The 18,879-nt window shown below is 39.0% G+C and overlaps 1 protein-coding gene across 4 annotated transcripts in view; it reads left to right on the top strand.

Moving 5' to 3' along the window:
- Window positions 1-18,879, top strand: part of SEMA5A (semaphorin 5A) — a 353,854-nt gene that overhangs the window by 106,323 nt on the left and 228,652 nt on the right. For all 4 annotated transcript variants that reach the window (XM_074825752.1, XM_074825742.1, XM_074825761.1 and 1 more), the window contains one exon: window positions 5,567-5,762. In XM_074825752.1, coding sequence (XP_074681853.1) covers window positions 5,630-5,762 — 133 coding nt within the window. In that variant the 5' untranslated portion in view covers window positions 5,567-5,629. The remainder of the gene's footprint in view (window positions 1-5,566; window positions 5,763-18,879) is intronic.

Here is an 18,879-nt window from a genome sequence, read left to right as displayed (position 1 = left end):
AGGGTGACTGAAAAAAAAATCACAGTTCATTTGTGAAAAAAAGTGAAATGTGAATGTCTTTGGCACACAACATTCACAGTTTTAACAGGAGGAGAGGAGAGCACTGTTGTTTTAGACTGATGTGGCCCTCTCAGTGCCCCCTGCCCCTCCACTCTCCCTGCCCCTGCTTCCATCCCTTTTTCCTGCTGGGCTCCAGGGCTTGTCACTATTGTTGTTGCCAGGACTGGGAATTGAGAGCGTACACACCGCCTGAGAATTTAGCTAGATTTTTTGGTAGGTGTGATGACAGGGCCTTTTTTACATATTGCTTTCTCTAGCAGTTTTCCTATCAAAAGATTTATATGAATTTGAGGAGTTTACCTTTAAAAAATCAAAAGCCATTTCAGAAAAAGGCACTGAGCTACATTGTAGGGGTATTTATGAATTCCAGTTTTATGACTGCTGATACCCTTTTTCCCCAATTTGTTTGTATGCTTACTAGCAATACACAACAGTATGGGCTTTTTTTGCTAAAGAGAAAACAATTCTCCTTGTCTGCTCATCACTTGCAGCAGGAAGCAAATGTTATATTCTTTTAATAAATTGTAAAAAAGTGCCCCTAGCAGTACTAGGGTACTAGTATTTTAAGATGACATAATTTAAGGTGTGTACAGTAGCAATATGGGACAACATCTTTCTTTGGACTCATAATTCTGTTCTAATGAACCCATACAACGTATAGTCTGTTTCACTAGTCAAGTACTTTTTTTTCAGGTTCATGCCTGTGCAAGAAGGTGTATGTTTTATGAAGTAGTTAGCATGAGTAAATTTTTATCAAACTTTTATCATTTTGCAAACCAAGAAGTGGAACGAAGTGCCCAGGGGAAGTGGAATGAGTCTCCCATGGCAAAGTACATGAGCAGCATCTGCAAGAGTAGACACTGGTGTGCATGTAAAGAAACCCCAGACCTGCTTGTGGATGAATGTTCCTAAAACCAGTCCTGAAACTGGCATCTTTTAACCATGCCAAACTCTGCTGTTTGTATACTCATATTGACATAAGTTTACTTCATCATTCACTGAAAGTGTGGTTAAACTGACACTTAGAACCAGCTAATTATTTGAAAGCGTCTTTGCTGCTGGACAGCTGCCGTTAGCGTGGCAAGTCTCTTTTTTTATACAGCAGCTTATTTTAATCAAATAGAAGCAAATGTGGTTTATAATTCAGAGATAAATTGTACTTCCAACACAGTGTATTTTAACTGATCTAGAAATATTGACACTCTGATTATTTAATTTTAAATATATGACTTCAGTGCCTGGAGGGAACAGTCTCTAAATGAATCTGCTTGGACCTCGCAATAGCAGTTACCTGCCTTCCCTGCTTAGCTGTTCACACTTTTTCTCTTTAGCAATAGGTATCTTTTGTTGGCTCAGCTAAAATAGAAAATCTTGAATTGCTTTTTTTTTTCCTCATCAAATACTGAGATGGAGAAGGTAAATACTATGTTTGTAAAAAAAAAAAAAAATACCCTTAGCTAATGGGCCTCATTCATCTTCATATTTCTTCTAGGCAAGCTAGATAAAAAAAAAAAGTGAATGAGGGAGAGAATAAGTGCACAAGACCCTTTACATATAGAAATAAAATAATATTTTGAAATATATTACATTTTATACTGCCTTTTTTTTTTTTTCTTTTTGCGTCCTCAGATTGTTTTACAGACTTGTAAAATGCAATTTGTGAGAAGTCTGATTAAAGGTCTGTGCTGGAAAAGCTATACAAATAATACAGGTCAATGTACTGGTTTCTAAATGTATAGCAATAGTTAAAAAGGTGGTCAGTGTCAATATTATGGCTATGTTTTGAAGAGTTTTGACTCAACCATTGTATTTCATTGCTGAGAGATATTTGCATATGGAAATTATACAGAAATCAAGGAAACTAGCCTAGACTTTTCATCTTTAGGGCTCTCTTGGCTTTTGTGTCTTATGCTCCAGGCTAACCATCATTTCTTGGCACAATAGTTGCACTTTCAGTAAGGAGAAGAGCCTGTTTCAGGAAAGACTCCTTTGCCTGCTTCAAAACTTCTGACTCTCACTTGCAGTATTTCAGAGCTGTGTGGATGCGGAGTTCAGGTGCTGCCTCCACAGGCTCACTCTTACAGCCTGTATCTCAGGCAGAGATGGAACTTGAGCAGCAGTCCTTATTCAAGGATGTGCAGGAGGGAGCAATCTAACCCCTGCAAATACTGTGGAAAAGGATTTGGTTTTGAAGGCTTTCCTAAGGTGTCTGTTCATCCGTTCATGCTGTGGGTACATGTGTTTTATTAGCTGTGTTTTGGGGTTTTTTTGGGTTGGTGTCGTGTGGGTTTTTGTTGGTATGTTTTTTTTGTTTGGTTGGTGGTGGGGTTTTTTTTGTGTTTTTTAATTTCTTTTTAAAATCTAGTAGTGTATTGAGTGCAATTTCCAGACTCACTTTTCTTTCTGCTTCTGTGCATACTGTTGTGTAATTAAGTTGATAGTGAGTTCCTGTTCCTCTCATTTGCTCAGCTGACATAAAGCTTGTCCTCTTCTCATGTGAGAACTTGTGATGAGGTTTCTGTCTTCTACCTTGATTTACTGTTACCTTGCCTGATTAGGGTCCCTAAAGACTCTTCTCTGAGTAGTTGCAAGTAAGCTTCTACCTGCAGTTCCCCACAATGTATTTAGTACATTTAAATTAATACATCTAAGATAATTAATACACTTAAATTAATAAAATAACACAATACATGTAAACAGGTAGAGGGAAACTTAAACTGTTACTGTTTTTCTCTGAGATATATTATCAGAACTACATTCCCATCCTTCTTTGTCTTTCCTTCAAAGTCTAACCTTGTCTTTGGGTATTCTGATTGAGAGAAAGGAGTGTTTCCTGCCTCTGTTTTTACCATGTGAGATGCATGCAGTGAGAGAAGTTCAGCTAGGTAGGAAAAAAAATTCTTTGGCCCCAAAATTCTCTCGCAGCATAACTATACATGTAAACAACTATGTCAGAGACCAACTATGGCATGTAAATAGCCTGTCTTTCCAGAGGATGCCGTTTGGATTTAGAGGCTGAGGAAAGGTATTGCGGTAAAGGAATCTTTGCTTCTGTTACCGAGTTGTGCACACAGGGGATAGGTGGGAAAAAATCTTCTCAATACCTGCAGGATACAAGACATCAGACCTGTCAACATTTACATCTTAGTCTTTATTAATACCAGGATTAATCCCATGAAAGTCAGTATTCTTTTTGTAATGAAAACCACGGCATCCATAAATATGTACAGTTTTAGTATCTAGATGAAGTCTACTGGGCTTTTTCTTTCTTTCTGGAGAAACAGGATTCTTTTTTTGTGTGTCCTGGTAGAGCTGTTCTTTGAAACTTGGCTGAGATATGGAGTCTGGATACATAAAGAACATGCATTTACGAGGGGGATGGAGAAGGCTGAGCTTCTAGTACAAATGTTTCATTTTATTCTTGCTTAATTTCTGTCCATTATATTCACACATTTATGGGTATTTCTGAGACTTTACAAATGAAAAGAAATAAAGTTTGTGTTTCTTTAATGTGAAAGTACCATATTCCTAGATGTTGGAGTACCTGCTGCTGTACTGTGTGCAAGAAAAACAGCTTTTGAGAGTCTGTGATGTGGTATCTGTCCTTTGTTTTGCTTCCTAAATACACATACATAATCTTACAGAAACCTGAATTATAACTAGCTGTTAGTAATGTACTTGTATGATCTGTAAGTCGGCAATATCCATTAGCTATGATATAGCCCACATAAACTGGTTGAATTTAGGTAAGAATAGTGCATAACACTCAAAAATTTACTCTTGCAGAAAGTTAACTATCAAAACATTGGAACAGGTGCTTTATGCCCCTATATATGTGAGTACACAGAATTTCTATGAGCAGATACTGCTTGCTGTAAGCCACAAGCAATTTATAGGGATAGATTCATATTGCTACATGACATCATAACATGAAAGGTAGGAATATGAATTTAGCTGCCAAGAAGCTCCCCTCGCTTTTTTTTTTTTTTTTTTTTTCTGAAACATAAGTGAATTTAGCAGAGGAGATAAAATTGACTATTAAATTTATGTACCACTTAGATGCATTATGTCTTTGATCTATTTATTTTAGTTTAAATTAATGAGGATTAGATGTGCCCGGGTCTTAGCTGGAAGGCTTCTAAAGGCAGCAAAATAAAGTCGTAAGAGAAGAGCAGTTCATCTTATGACGGCTGGTGCTACAGAAATGTTAGGGAGAAACATTTATTACCCATTCTGCTTTTTGATTGTAGCTTTTAAGACACGCTGGTCTTACTGTGGAGTATCTTTTAATTAACAGCTCTTTGTTTCTCATGTTTAGGATGTTTTATTTTACACAAATAGAAAGTTTCCACCTTATTAAACAGCACACTGCAATTCAGTGAGATCAAATGTATTAGAAGTCAATATTGCTGATTTTTTTTTTTCCTGAATTGCTTCATTAATTAGCAAAATGACATTTCTGCCATTATGGAGTTGTCTCAAATCTCCAGTCTCCCCTGCCTCCGAAAGGCAGTGATGCCTTATAACTGTGTGCTGTCAGCCAGCAAGCTTGTGGGGCTCAGTAAAGCTGCTAGTGGCAAAAGTATTTTGTGTCACAGCATTAGGGTTTTACTGCTTGGAATGTTTGTTATGATAAAGCTAAAGGAATTGGGTTGGATCTAAAATGATATTGACACCATGGATGTTCTGTTGCTTATAAAATAAGTATCTGGTTATTGGATGTTTCAAAAAATCGGGGAGTTGAAACCTCAACTTTATTCTGATACTGAATGAAAATCATTACATTGTTGATTGGTGTCTAGATTTTAGTAGAAAGGGGTCTTCAGCATTAGAATCTGCAGTGCGTAACCTTGTCATCAGTCTTGGCAAATGAGTAGGGATTAAGCCAGTGTTGGAACCAGGGAGCATCCCACCTGTAAAGCAAAAGCACGTTGTCAGAGCATTGAGGTCAACCTTGTCCTACTGCTTTCTGTACTGTGCTATACACACTCTATGGATAGGCAAAAAATACATGCCCTAGTGCTGTTGTTTTGTCAAAACAGTCAGTAATGTGAAGGAGCAATTCCTTTCCTACCTTATACTTGTAAGGAATCAAAGCATTTTTTCCTTTGTGAGGAAGGCAGAGCAAGGGGCAGTGGATACACATGAATGGGGAACATAGATTTAGATACACTTGCTGTATCTAAAAAACATAAAGTAGGAAATGTGGCAGAACATTATTGTCCCCACACACATTACAAAATGAAACTTTAAAGTGGAAGAGGGGGGGAATGAATAACAGGTTTTGAATCTTGCTGGGTGATAAAAGAAATCAATATTCCTAAATTGTATAACTGATGATAAGTTTATGAAGTAATTAGAGGAGCAACTACTAGCATACTTTTAAGGAGTCAAATACTACACAGGCAGAAAGCAATATTGTTTTGTGTTAAACATCAAGAATTGTCTATTTTTTTTTTTTTGTGATTTGCTTTTGTGCTTGAGTAAATTTCTTTGAATTCTCCAGGTGCTTTTCCCACATGAATGCAAGAAGAGTAGCTAGTTAGAAGTGACTGCTGTGGAGGACAGCATGACCACCATGAAAAGAAGCTGCCTCCTTGCACTGCTGTTGGCAGGACTTGGGGTATTAGGAATACTGGAGCCAACAACAACAGAAGATACCCACTGCCACAGAGCTGAGCACCCAGTTATTGCATACAAAGGTAAGGGGTAAGAGCAAAAAAACTTTTCCAGAAGTAGGCTAAGGATTGTTTAATCTCTTTATGGAAACCTCTCTTTTTAATGTAGAATGGTATGAAAAAAAAAGAAAAAGTGTATTCTGTGCTGTTATATAATAACCTGGACTGTATTCTGTACAAGTTAAATACAACTAGGCTTCAAAGTTTACTCACAATTTGGTGCTGAATGTGTCATTTAAAGGTGGGTGACTCCTTTTCCTCTGTGATTAAAACCAGCCTGTACTGTTGCATGGGGTTGTTCCTTTCCAGTTGCAGGACTCTGCATGTGTACATTTAGTTTCATGACATTGCTCTTGACCCATTCCTCCAGCCCATCTAGGTCCCTCTGGATAGCAGCCCTGCCCTCAAGCTTATCAACCATTTCTCTGAATTTTATGTTATCTACAAACTTTACAGACTGCACTTTGTTGTCTCTCCTTGGTTGTTGATTAAGGTGTTAAACAGGACAGGTCCCAGGATCAACCCTTGTGGTACTCCACTTGTTACCAGCCTCATGGTGGAGTAACGTCTATTAAACATTTACTCTCTGAGCTTGATCATCCAGCCGGCTTTTTACTCATCTGGTTGCCCACCTGAAGAGACAGATTGTAACATCCTAATTTGCAGTGAGACAGTGTTGAAAGCCTTGAGATAAATTACATTCCCTGCTCTCCCCTCATCCTTAAAACTAGTCATTTTATTATAGAAGGCAATTGGGTTGGTCAGGAATGATTTATCCTTGGCAAATCTATGCTGACTGTTCTCAGTCACCTTCTCCTCTGTATGTCCAGAAAAGTACATTCCAAGAGGACTAATTCCATAACTTTCCCAGGAACTTAAGTGAGATTGACTGTCCTGTAGTTCCCACATTTGTTTTCCTGTAGTTACTGAGGACCTTCCTTCATCTTTATGTCTTCTCAGAGATGAAGAGTGGCCAGTTATCTCAGTGTCCATGGATTCAGCTTGTCTGATCCCATGGATTTATACAGGTTGAGATCTTGCAAGTCATCCCTGACTCAGGCCGCATCTACTGCTGGTAGTTCTTGAACCCCTTTGCTAAACACTAGATGCCTTTGAGACCGTGCTGGTGAAGAGACTGAAACAAAGGAGATATTGAGTCCCTCAGTGTCATCTGTGCCTGCTGGCACTAGTTTACCTGCCCAATTCAGCAACTGTCTTATATTTTTCCTGTTCGACCTTTCATTACTATTACAGAAGTAGAAGCTGCTCTTGTTGCCCCTGACATTCCATGCAAGTCTTAACTCCCATTGAACTTTGTTTAACCTGTCACAATCCTTCAATGCCCATGTGGTGTTTCTAAATCCCTCCTTGGTCATGATGTCCCTGCTTACACCTCATACATACAGCCTTTTTGCATTGGAGCTCCCCCATGAGTTCCTTGCTTTGTCAAGCCAGTCTCTTCATACATTTGGTTGTTGTCTTGAGTATTGGGATAGACTGCTGAGGACCGGTTAGAACAAAACAAAGCTTGTTTGGAGGATGTTATCTGTAAAAATTGGAGGCATTTAATAACTTATCTGATTTTTTTTATTTATTTGAATTGAGATTTTTCCATTAGTGTCACAATTTAGAACGAGTTCCAAATAGTTTGTAGCTACGAAGATGTAGGGATTAAGATGTATTATATTACATTCCTCCTGGTTTTCTAAGAAAGCACATGTGTAATTTTTTTTGTTCCCATGAATTAGGATTTATTGAATTTTAATTGAAAAAAGATTTGTTTCCATTATTTTCATAAAGTTAGAGAAAATAATGTTGTGTTTTCTACAGAAAGTATCTTTGTTCTGCCGTTTTAATGGTTTAATAAGAGTAATGGTACCAGCTGTCCCTTTCTCCAATACCTTGGAGAATCACCTAAAGTGGTTACATTCTGTACCTGGGAACAGCAAACCATCACTCATTTATTGATGGACTAAATAGTATGATTTATTCTGACAAAATATCTCGTTTTTCTTAGCTTTCATGTTGTGTGTATAATTTAGTTTAAAAATGTTATTTTTATCATAGCATGCATACACAATGTTGTAAATTAAAGTAGAACAGTTAAAATTCTGGCACTTAACTGCTTAATACAAACTGAGGGTCACTGCATGTACTTTTTTTGGTATATGCAACTGTAAAAGCAAATAATTGACTCATTACCAGAACCATGTGCTAAAAGTTGATTAAAAATGTGTTGGTTTATGAATGTGATTCAGCTAACATTTAGAAGAGTAGCTTGAATTTAACCTGATCCTGCCTTTTAGACTGTTATTGTTCTCTGTCGTATTTAATTTCTAGTGATGTCCTTCCAGTTCGACGTTACTATGCTAAGGCTTTTTTGGGACAGAGACTTCCTCCATTGTCTTGTTTCAGTTGCATCTTTTGATGTAGGCAGAGATAGTGTCACAGTTAGTTTACTGAACAAAACCAATTCCTTTTTGCTGTAAATATATGTGGGAAATACAATTGTACAGAAGCATTTATTGTCAGATTGATAATATGACATTTAGTAAGATTTTCAATGCCAGACTCCCTCTTGACCTTTGTGGTAAAAATATTAATCAGTACATATCCATGACATACCTTAGCTTTTATGAACTGACATATCTTGATAAAGTTTTCCTTCACTTAAAAATATTCTGGTAAGCTGTAGTTCATACTCACCACAATAATCTGTTGGGAATCATAAGTAAATCTTAGTACATGTTGAAACCTATTTGCAATGCAGTATACAGTATGTGATAGCGAAGTAACATAACTGGTGTAGGCACACAGCAGTTGACTTGTTGCAGGACTGCTAGTTAAGGGAAAAGTGAAGATAGGAGACCGAAGGAAAAGATGACCTAGAGGTTTGTCTTTGAACCTGTATGTTAGAAATGGACTACTTGGGGTATCAAAGTATAAAAAAGAGAAGAGATGTGTGAGAAGAGCTACTCTGAATGAATCCTGCAGTAGGAGTTGGCAGGATTCAACCAGCCCTCTTTCCGACTTACGTGTTTTTCCTGCGGCATTTACTGACTTCATGAATGCCTATAGTAAAATGTCCTCTGTATTTATTGACATCATTAGTGCTGCTAAACCAACACAGAGTCCTGAAATCAATTCTTAACAGCTACAAAACTTTTAATTTGAATGCTACGTTAACACCCTATTCTGTAAAATCATCTTAGAATACTAGATCCACTGGCGCTAAACACTGTGTGAGATGCTGAACATCAGCCAAGTCTGAGTGGTACTGAGTGATAGGTACTTTAAAGGTTGTAAACTCAGTACTAACTTTACAGAGATATCAACTCTTCTGTTTTATTTATAACTGACTAAAGCCTTTTTTTTTTTTTTTTTTGTAGTTTCTGGTATGCCAAAATAGCAATATACTTATTTGATTTGTCTTCCTTTGAGAGGCATGGTAGATGGAGTATAAACTATTAAATAAAACTAATGGAGTGAGAGTCTGGTGAAGCGTATGGATGAACAGCTGCAAAAAACTAATAGAAAGAAAAAGAAGTCCCCAGAAGTTGTCATGGTGAAATATGGAAAGGGAGTGTATCTCCTGAAAGAACTTGCTTGCTTACTTTCCCACTGCCCATCAAAAACTGCTCACTTAGGTGATGATCCTGTCAAGCTACCTTTTGTAGAGAGGCATATACTATTTCTATCATTGATTTTCTCAGCTAAATAGTTTTAACTGAAAGACTGTGATATATCCAAGTGGAGAGCAGTGACAAGTGACATTCCTCAGGGGTTGGTATTGAGACCAGTGCTGTTTAACATCTTTGTTGGTGACATGGACAGTGGATTGAGTGCACCTTCAGCAAGTTTGCCGATGACACCAAGCTGTGTGGTGCGGTTGACATGCTGGAGGGAAGGGATGCCATCCAGGGGGACCTGGACAGGCTGGAGAGGTGGGCCCGTGCAAACCTCATGAAGTTCAATAAGGCCAAGTGCAAGGTCCTACACATGGGTCAAGGAAATCCCAAGCACAAATACAGGCTGGGCAAAGAGTGGATTGAGAGCAGCCCTGCGGAGAAGGACTTGAGGGTATTAGTGGATGGAAAACTGACTGTGAGGGAGTGATGTGCGCTCACAGCCCAGAAAGCCAACTGTATCCTGGGCTGCATCAAGAGAAGTGTGGCCAGCAGGTGATTCATCCCCTCTACTCCACGCTTGTGAGACCCCACCTGGAGTACTGTGTCCAGCTCTGGGGCCCCAAACTTAAGAAGGACATGGACTTGCTCGAGCTGGTCCAGAGGAGAGCCATGAAGATGATCAGGGAGCCTGGAGCACTTCCCTTACGAGGACAGGCTGAGAGAGTTGGGGTTGGAGAAGAGAAGGCTCTGGGGAGACCTTATAGTGGCCTTCCAGTACTTAAAGGGGGCCTACAGGAAAGATGAGGAGGGACTCTTTCTCAGGGAGTATAGTGATAGAATGAGAGATAACGGTTTTAAACTGAAAGAGGGTAGATTGACATTAGATAGAAGGAATGAATTCTTTCCTGTGAGGGTGGTGAGACACTGGAACAGGTTGCCCAGAGAGGTTGTGGCTGCACCCTCCCTGGAAGTGTTCAAGGCCAGGTTGGACGGGGCTTTGAGCAACCTGATCTAGTGGAAGGTGTCCCTGCCCATGGCAGGGGGGTTGAAACTAGATAATCTTTAAAGGTCCCTTCCAACCCAAACCATTCTGTGATTCCATGATATTTCCTGATATCAAACAGCAAGAATTTCACCCATCAGTTGAGAATCTTTACCAAGTATTTTGTTTGCCAGTGAAAGATGAAGGAGAAGCTTCAGAAGCAGGGGAAATGCATGCCCTTTCAAAGGATTTTTGACATGATCTGAAATTCTCTTTCATTTTACGTCTCTCATATGTAGTAGTAATAATAATCACATTGTAATTTGTTCATCTGCATAATTAATGTTAGGAATGCATAATGCACCATTTTTCTCTCCCAGAAACTGTAGTAAGTAAGAAAGTCTACTGTAGATCTGAAAATGTTTCAGCTCTGAAATCTGTTGTCATAGGTCTTCCCTGGACTAGAATAAGATGCTCTGTCTTCCATGGAAGCTGGAAATTTCCTTTTCTCGTTATTTAAAGTTGGTAGGAACTGTCGCAGAGATCATATTTATATAAAAGCAGACCTCTAAGTATGGAATGGATTGACGGGATCAGCCTAGTAGCATGCAGTTCAGTGTTTTATGTGGTGGGACTGTGACGATTCATAGTCCCTCTTTTAAATTCCTTTCTCTCCAAGGAGGAGTATGCCTCCAGATGTGCAAAGTTGTGTTAGTCTGTTAAAATTCAGGCTTTTTTTAAAAAAAAAAAGTTTTAAAAAAATTAAATCTGTGTGCATATGTTAACATGCATGTACTGAAGATTCACGAGCTCTGCTAGCATAAGTCCAACAGAGGCGTTAGAGTTGAGGTTATAAATTGTGTGCAACTTATGGAATTGGGTGCAAGGAAACAAGGTGCAGGTGACAGAATGAACACAGAGACTCATAGTGTGAGATTATTGGTCTTTGCATATGTTGCCAATGTGTAAATAAGTATACTTATGCTTGAAATAACAGTTAAGAAAGGAAAAGGGCTGAAATAAGCTGGTCATTAAAGATAGAGCCTTACAATTTTCATTTTTATTAAATTTTATCTGGATATGCGTTCATATACACATAGATATGAAATGTTAGCACTGTAAAGTGTATTGGGATTTATTGATGATCAGCAACTTCTTGGAGAACACACTTTGTTAATATAGTAAAGGGATGTGTTTAACCTAATCAGGTAGAAAAGGTTGTGGAAACCAAATTTCCTCTGGGTAGGAACAATGAGGGGTAAATCATAGGCAAACAGTGTTTAGAAAAATAAGATGCCTATGAGAAGCAATGACTATTTATAGAAGTTGAACTATTCTTATGCAAAAACCAAAGCAAACCAGTTGAGCAGTGTAATGTTTCTCTAAATATTCCATAGGTTACAAAGCACTTAGCCACCTACTCTACAGAACCTCTGTGGTAGCTCTCTGTGGAGTTGATATTTTATTAGATTGAAAAAAACCAAAAAATCCCCAAAAAGTGTAAAAGTAGTTATAGTGGCACCTTGTTTCCCCCACATTTGCTGAACTTTGAAACTGTCAGACCTGTCAAGACTTGCACACTGAGCTGAAGACTCATGCTGTAGGCAGATCCCATCCATGAGATAGAATTGAAGGGGCCATCCCAACTGCTTAGTGGTGCTTGAGGAAGCTGGAAAAAAATTGACCCAACTCCTGTTTCAGGTGTGAAGTTGTAAGTATTGACTGTCCTGCAGTTTACCTGTGTGAAGTTGAATTTCTTAGGCTTTTCTATCAGAAATAAAGTGCAGTTGTGAACTTCACTTAATTGATGTTGAGGGTACAGATGAGATCATCTGCTCTGGGGCAAATATCATTCTTTTATGCTCCCATAAAGTAATCAGAATTTAAGGTTGTGCTGTCTCAACAAAAAAGCATCAGTTGACGTAATTTTAGAAGCTGTATTTAGTGATATTTTAAATACATGCTGTGCTGCAAGGGAGTTATCTGTTGAATAAACATGCTCAAAAATGGCATGTCTCAATCCATAGAAGAAATCAACCCTTCATTTCTACTCGAGGTTAACCAGAAAAGAAAAATTGCATAGTGATTTTTTGATTCCTTGGTTCGGGAACCCTAAGAAATATATTTTCTTAACCTTATTGTCTAACCACCACAGAATTCCCTCACTTGATGTTTGTTGATGTAATATAGACTCAGTACACTATCTCTCTGCTCATTTTATCATGTGGTTTGTATATGGAGTGCATGCACTTAACATGTGCCAAGAGGAAATAACATGCGGGCTGAGTGAAGAAGGTTACATGGTGTATGAACTTGTTTTTGTTTTTACTCTCTTCTCTTTCCCCTAATCTTGTTGCAAGCTGCTGTTTAAACTAATAGAGTCTACTAAACTGCTCAGTTTTTATTGCTTTTTCCTTCTCTTTACACTGGTTTTCAAAAATACACTTTCAAGACTTCCTGACAGCTTCAGCAGTGGCATTGAGGTGTATTACTTTCCATTCCTTATCCTCTTTTGGGTTTTTCTTTAAATAAAGATGATTCATAGTAAAGAAAAGATGATTGCTAGATATTGCAACTTTGGTTTGTCTAGACGATAGGACTGCCAAGAACCAGCCCCTCTTAAGGAGGGAAATAATTCCTTCACCAGTTGTATATTGTTTGTATCAAATCAGGTTTGCCTTTACTTTTGTACAGGAGACTAACTGCCTGCTGGGGAATGGCAACTTTCAAATGCTTACTGTTAATTTTAGAAATGATAGCTTTGAAGATTGAAGGATACTATCCGCTTACTATTTCCCTGAATCACCCAGTATCTTTGGTGTTCATTCCCATAAAAAAAGGGTATGGCAGGGCCTGAATTCTCTAAGCAAAGGACTTGCATACTGGCTAACTTGGTTTTTGGCAGAAGTAATCATGTTTTAAAGCAAGCATCAATTGACACTTCTTTTGGCATCCCAGCCAAGTGCTGGGCCATTGTAGAATATTAATAATTTCCTGATAATTGAAAATCAGCAGTGGCTGCAGTGAGCTGCACAGACATGTCCTATCTGCCTTTCCATAGCCTTTCCATGGCTGATTTCTTCCTTGTTTCCCTAATGTGGAAGTTTAGAGCATGTGAAATTTCCTGGTTGTTAATGAAGCAGCAGAATGAGCGAGAGGCTCCTGCCACATTCCACTAGCTGTACGAAGCAGCCAGATGGAATTACAATCTGTTTTTTTGTTCTTTTTTTTTTTTTTTTTCCCCTCCTTCTTCAAAAGAGACGTATTTTTAATTGAGATGGGCATTTTTACTGAAAGGTTATAAAAGATCCAAACTGGAATACGTTAAAGAAACAGATCAGCAACCAAGAAATAGAGCTCCTAAGGAGCTGAAATTCTATCATCTTCTAGAAGTTTTGGTGTGTTTAAAGACAAGAGGAAACACAATATTGCTTTGATTTTTCTCTATTTTATTTCTTTCCATTAGACAGTATTTTAATTGTTTTTAGAAGATGTTTAAGGTATACTCTGTCCCTTCTATTGACAGCTGTCAGTCTGAGTATTCTACTGATCTACCCCTTGGAAAAGGCATTAATGAAGCATATCCATTGGTTCTAAATCATCTGGCACAGCGTAAATTATGTTTTGCTGAAGTTTTAAGTTCTTTGTGCATAATCTCCATGCTGGTTCACGTGAATTTGGTTCTTCTCCCTCTTCAGGGACTGCACTGCAACATGTCCAAAGCTAATGAGTGTTGCCTGAAGAGGAGAAGGATGTATATGGCTAGTTAGCATTGCACGGCTAAGGAGCTGAGAGTCAGCCCTTTTTAACTTGCCTTGGTGGAACTCATTTGTGCCCAGCTCTTCACAGAGCTCGTGGCTGCACAGTCATCACAGCCTGGCAGGACACAGTTGTGCTGCGTGGAGTGGGTGGCTCTGCGGGTTCCACTGCTGGCGAGGGTGCCCGTGCAGCCTGCCTGGCTGCTCACAGTAGCAGCAGCACGGCTCTACATATCGCAAGAAACATCCTTAATTCAGTTCTTCTCAGTTACTTCTGAAGTAACCTAGACTGCTAGTTCATGAAAGATGGTGACAATTGCAGTTACTGGCCTTCTGATCCTGGGCAACACTGTTTTCATATTTGGTAGTGACCGAATTTCTGGAAAGACTAGTTCTGGTGGTCTTGCCTTCCAGGTTCTGCACAGCATTTACGGGGCCTGTCTTGCACTCACTTGGTGGCACCTGCTGCCCTTACTGCCTGTCACTGAATGTTGCCTTCTGCTGGCTGTTGGCTGAGAGACCTGGAGAAATCCTGGCCCACCCTTGGGCCTTGCCTGGAGTGCTACAATTTCCAGGAATCTTAGAGGTGTGGAGGAAAAGCATTTGTTAATTTTCCCTTTTCTCCCTTAATTTCTTAAATAAATTTCCAGAGATACTTTGTGTTTATTTAACAGAATTGGTGGAAGTAGAAGAGTGCTGCCAGTGCTTCTTCAAAGTGAATTTTTTTTCACATGCTTTCTTTCCTTCCTCCCTTCTGCGGTACTGCTCATTTACTATAGGATGCTGAGTAGCAGCTGAATTTGCGTGGCTGAACGTGGTAGATACTTACTTGTTACATGACAATTTGTCGTATTCAGGTGAGACCACACTTTGACTTGTCATAAGCTTGTCTTTCCACTTCCAGTGCTCACTTCAGGCTTTGTTCTGAATACTTTATGGACAAAGAAATGCAGTCTTTCTCTACCATTCTGAGAATTAGAAGCTCACCATTTTACAATAAGCTCTACAGTTATGTGACTAATGTAGTTGTTAATAATGACAAATACCTGGAGTTTGATAGTGCCCTTGAGAACAAAAATAATTTTTGCAAAGAGAAGTCTGTTCTGTTGTTTGTGGGGTTGTGTTTTTTCCTCTTCTTTTTCTTGCTTGTCGCTTTCTTTTTTTGGCTTGGGGTGTCTTTTTGTTTTTGTGGAGGGGCAGTGGAAGGGGTGGGGAGTATGTTCCACTTCGAAGTTCTGCCTCCAAGCTCTTGGCAAGATTAGTGTCAGGCTTTAGCCTGTATGCCCTTCGTGTTACAATATGACTTGTTTTGTTAGTCTTTGTATTCTTTGCATGAAGTATCTTCAGACCCGAAAATATTTTATGAGCTATAGTTTTGGGCAGAATTGATAGAATCAAGAAATTGTATTATGCTAAAACAGTGTAAATAAAGAGGTTTAGTATGTTCATACACCAACGTAAGAATGCATCATTGCAAAACGGTCAGTTCTAGAAACAAGGTCTTGTAATTGAAACAGATATTTCCCACAAAAATAACATGGCATTATTATAACTATCTATAGGCTGTTGGCCTGATGCTGCTGTTCCCTACAATACATATATAAAAGTCGAGCAGGTTTCGTTACAAAATTCCATGTCAAGACCACATACTGGTTTCCCATAACTGTGCAACCTGATTTCCTTCAAAACGAATTCTGTGGCCCATTGCCAAATCCAGCACGTAAGTGTTAAAAAGTGAAAGGTTAGGCCTCTCTGAAGAGAGGGCATGACTAAAGATGTCAAGTGTGTTACGCGGTCAGTGCATCCCTCTGTGTCATGTTTGGGAAGGCAGGCAGTAGCAGCACAGGGGCCAGAGCTGGTAACTGGAAGGGGAAGCTGTGCTCGCTGGGAAGAGCATGTGGGCTCTGTGCTGGTTGAGGTGTGAGATTACTGGGTTTTGACTGGCAGAACCTTCCCAGGGCAAAATAAATCTTTCACCAGTATGGGGAAGGGCACATGCAGCGGGTAATATTTCCACGTATCAAAACACAGTTGAGCTTCATGGCATAGTTTCCACAGCTCAAAAGTCCTTATTATAGTAGCATCTCATCTCTGCCTATCCTGCTGAATGGGTCCTTACCCTGAAGTGTGGATCAGCTCACCTGCAAGGTGATTTACGGTGTAAATTGGGTGAAAGTCTCTCTTGGTTCATCCTCTGTTCACTGATGTTTTTTTTCTTTCTCCTCAGAATTCTCACACCCCTCTTAATTTTTTTTTATTTTAGATCTCTTGCATTGATTAACTTTGTGTTCTCTCTCCTCCCCCTTTTCTGCTCTTAAATTATATATTTCAGGTCTAGACCATTTCTCACTTTTAGAGATTGGATTGAGACATGGTAGTAAGACTTGACTGATAATACCACTGCTGTCTACAGCAGACTCCTACCTTTTTTCTGGGCCATCTTGAACTAACAGCTGACACAAACAGGATATTAAAACAAAAGGAACGTAAGTCTGGTGCAGGATAATAGTTCTTCTGTTTCCCTGAGGTTTTCTCTCCCCCTTTGTCTTCTCCCTGGTGTGTTCCTATCATTCTTCTGGTATTTTCCTCTGTGTCCCTATCTAAATCTTACATCATGTAGTCTTTCCATACATACGCTGTCCCCCAGGCTTCCCTGTCTCTTAAAGCATGTGAATTTAGCCTTACAGTTTTCTCACTATGGTGCTCTTAGTCCAGAACATTCCCTGAAATTTTTTTTTTAAACTCTCTGGATCTTTGCTTCAGCACCTTTCACAGATAGCACTGCACTATCCATGTTTTTATGTTGTGTACCTTCTTGTGCCTCCTTACGCGAACATCATCCCATCTCTACTTTAATCTGCTTCTAATCTGATGACAGGCTTCTGGTCACCTTTAATCTTAAAACTATTGGGTTAGGTTTTTTGTTGTTTTATTTTTTTTTTTTAACTCACAGTTTGTATGTGGTTTATGTTTCTGTATGTGTGTGTGTTTATACATAAAAATCTTGAGTTGAAGCGATACAACCTGTAAACCATTCCATCACACGTAGCCTGCTAGAGTAAATTAGTTTCAGTAGTTTCCAGTGATCCCTCAGATCTCTTTGATTCCTGTCTAAGCTCCTCCTTCTAATGCATGTTAAGCTATTTACTGATATTCAGAAGACTCATCCTAGCTGTGAAATGCAGTGGAGGTGACTCCTTGGTTGCCCTTACAAGCACGACACCTAAAATTGGTCTTGTCATTCTCCAGGTGCCCTTCTCTGGAAATTCTTTGTTATATTTGTTTTCTCCTCTAAGCATCCACTGCCCCTGAGCTCCTATCTGTTGTGCAGCCAGGTGTATACACAGTTCAAGAAGAGTGGGGTTGCTAAATCTCCTTCTGGCAGCTTCAAGAACACAAAGTTTAATGATTATTAGGAGGACAGCAGTTTACCACAGCTGAGATAGTGGAGAATCTAAGCAGTGAGAGGACAGACTGCAATCCGTACTGTGATTCTACAGCAGTGGGTTTGAGTTTACGTCAAGGTGATGTCATTCAGGCTGATATTTATGACTATTCCATTGCAAACTAATGAGAACACATGTATGTGATGATGAAATGAAGTAAGAATGACAGTTGAATGCAATCTGCAAGTAGACAAACGTGATTCTATACTGCATTTAAATGCATCATGCAGGAAACCCCAGAACTGAGCCACCCAAACTCAGATACTTCAGTTTTGGCTCTTCTCTTCTTCTTTTTCCTTAATTTTTATTTGTTTCTTCATGGTAGTCTGCTGACATGGTTCCTAATTTGAACAATTAGTAAAGATTGGTAGGCCTTTTGCTTTAAAACAGACCAGGATTTGGGAATCCTGTTTCAACTCTTGGCTTGCTTGACAGTCACTTTATGTTAGTTGTTCAAAATATCGTGTGGAAGATCAGGCAACTGAAAATTTTTAAGCACAGTTCTTGGCAACTTAACTGCTGTTAAGCATACTTAGTTATTATTTTTAAATACAATACTATCCTGAAATGACTGATACTGTTTAATTTAAAAATATTATAACATCATGTACTCCATATTTGAGTCAAGGATTTGTTTCCTTACAATTGAGAATGATATGGTTAATGAGATCTCTTTCAGCTGGGTAGCATAACTTTGCAAAGTAGATTTTATTTTATTTTTTTTTTTCTGGAATGGTCTGGGGCTTTAGTTTTGTGCTGTTTCTGTGTATGAGAGAAAGAAAACTCAAAAGGGCTGTAATTGTGTATCATGGCTGATACCTTGTCACTGCATAATTTCTTAGAACTTGCAGGTGATTCTGAGTATATAAAAACTGCTTGTAGCGCTGAAACCGCTTTCATCTAGGTGGGGGTTCAATCTTTTTTTCCCTTACACCCTCTTGTATTTGTATGCAGTGTGTGTGTTTGAACAGTGAAGCATAAACAATTCAAAATCCTTGTTCAGAAAAATAAGAAATAAGTAGTCATTGCAGCAGATGTTACTGTCTCTTCCCTGAGGGCACAGACAGTCAGAACCCAAATTCCCTTTAATTATCCCGGTAATAGACATATGCATACACATAAGAATGCAGAAATATGTACTTCTAGCTGGAGAAGCTCTGGCAGGACAAAAAAAAAAAAGAATGCAGGCTGGATTTTAGACCCTGCGACTTTGGAGGTTAGAGGGGATTGTAAAAGCAGGTCAGGGAACCAGGGCAGGACAATTGCTGTGACTGCGCCTGCCCTGCCTGGAGGGTGGTAGGCAAATAGCGGAGGCAGTGACTTTGT

The sequence above is a fragment of the Strix aluco genome, chromosome 1 (genome assembly GCF_031877795.1).
Source record: "Strix aluco isolate bStrAlu1 chromosome 1, bStrAlu1.hap1, whole genome shotgun sequence".
Classification (NCBI taxonomy): domain Eukaryota; kingdom Metazoa; phylum Chordata; class Aves; order Strigiformes; family Strigidae; genus Strix; species Strix aluco.
The sequence above is the reverse complement of the archived record's forward strand: the minus strand, read 5'-3'. Positions and strand labels throughout refer to the sequence as shown.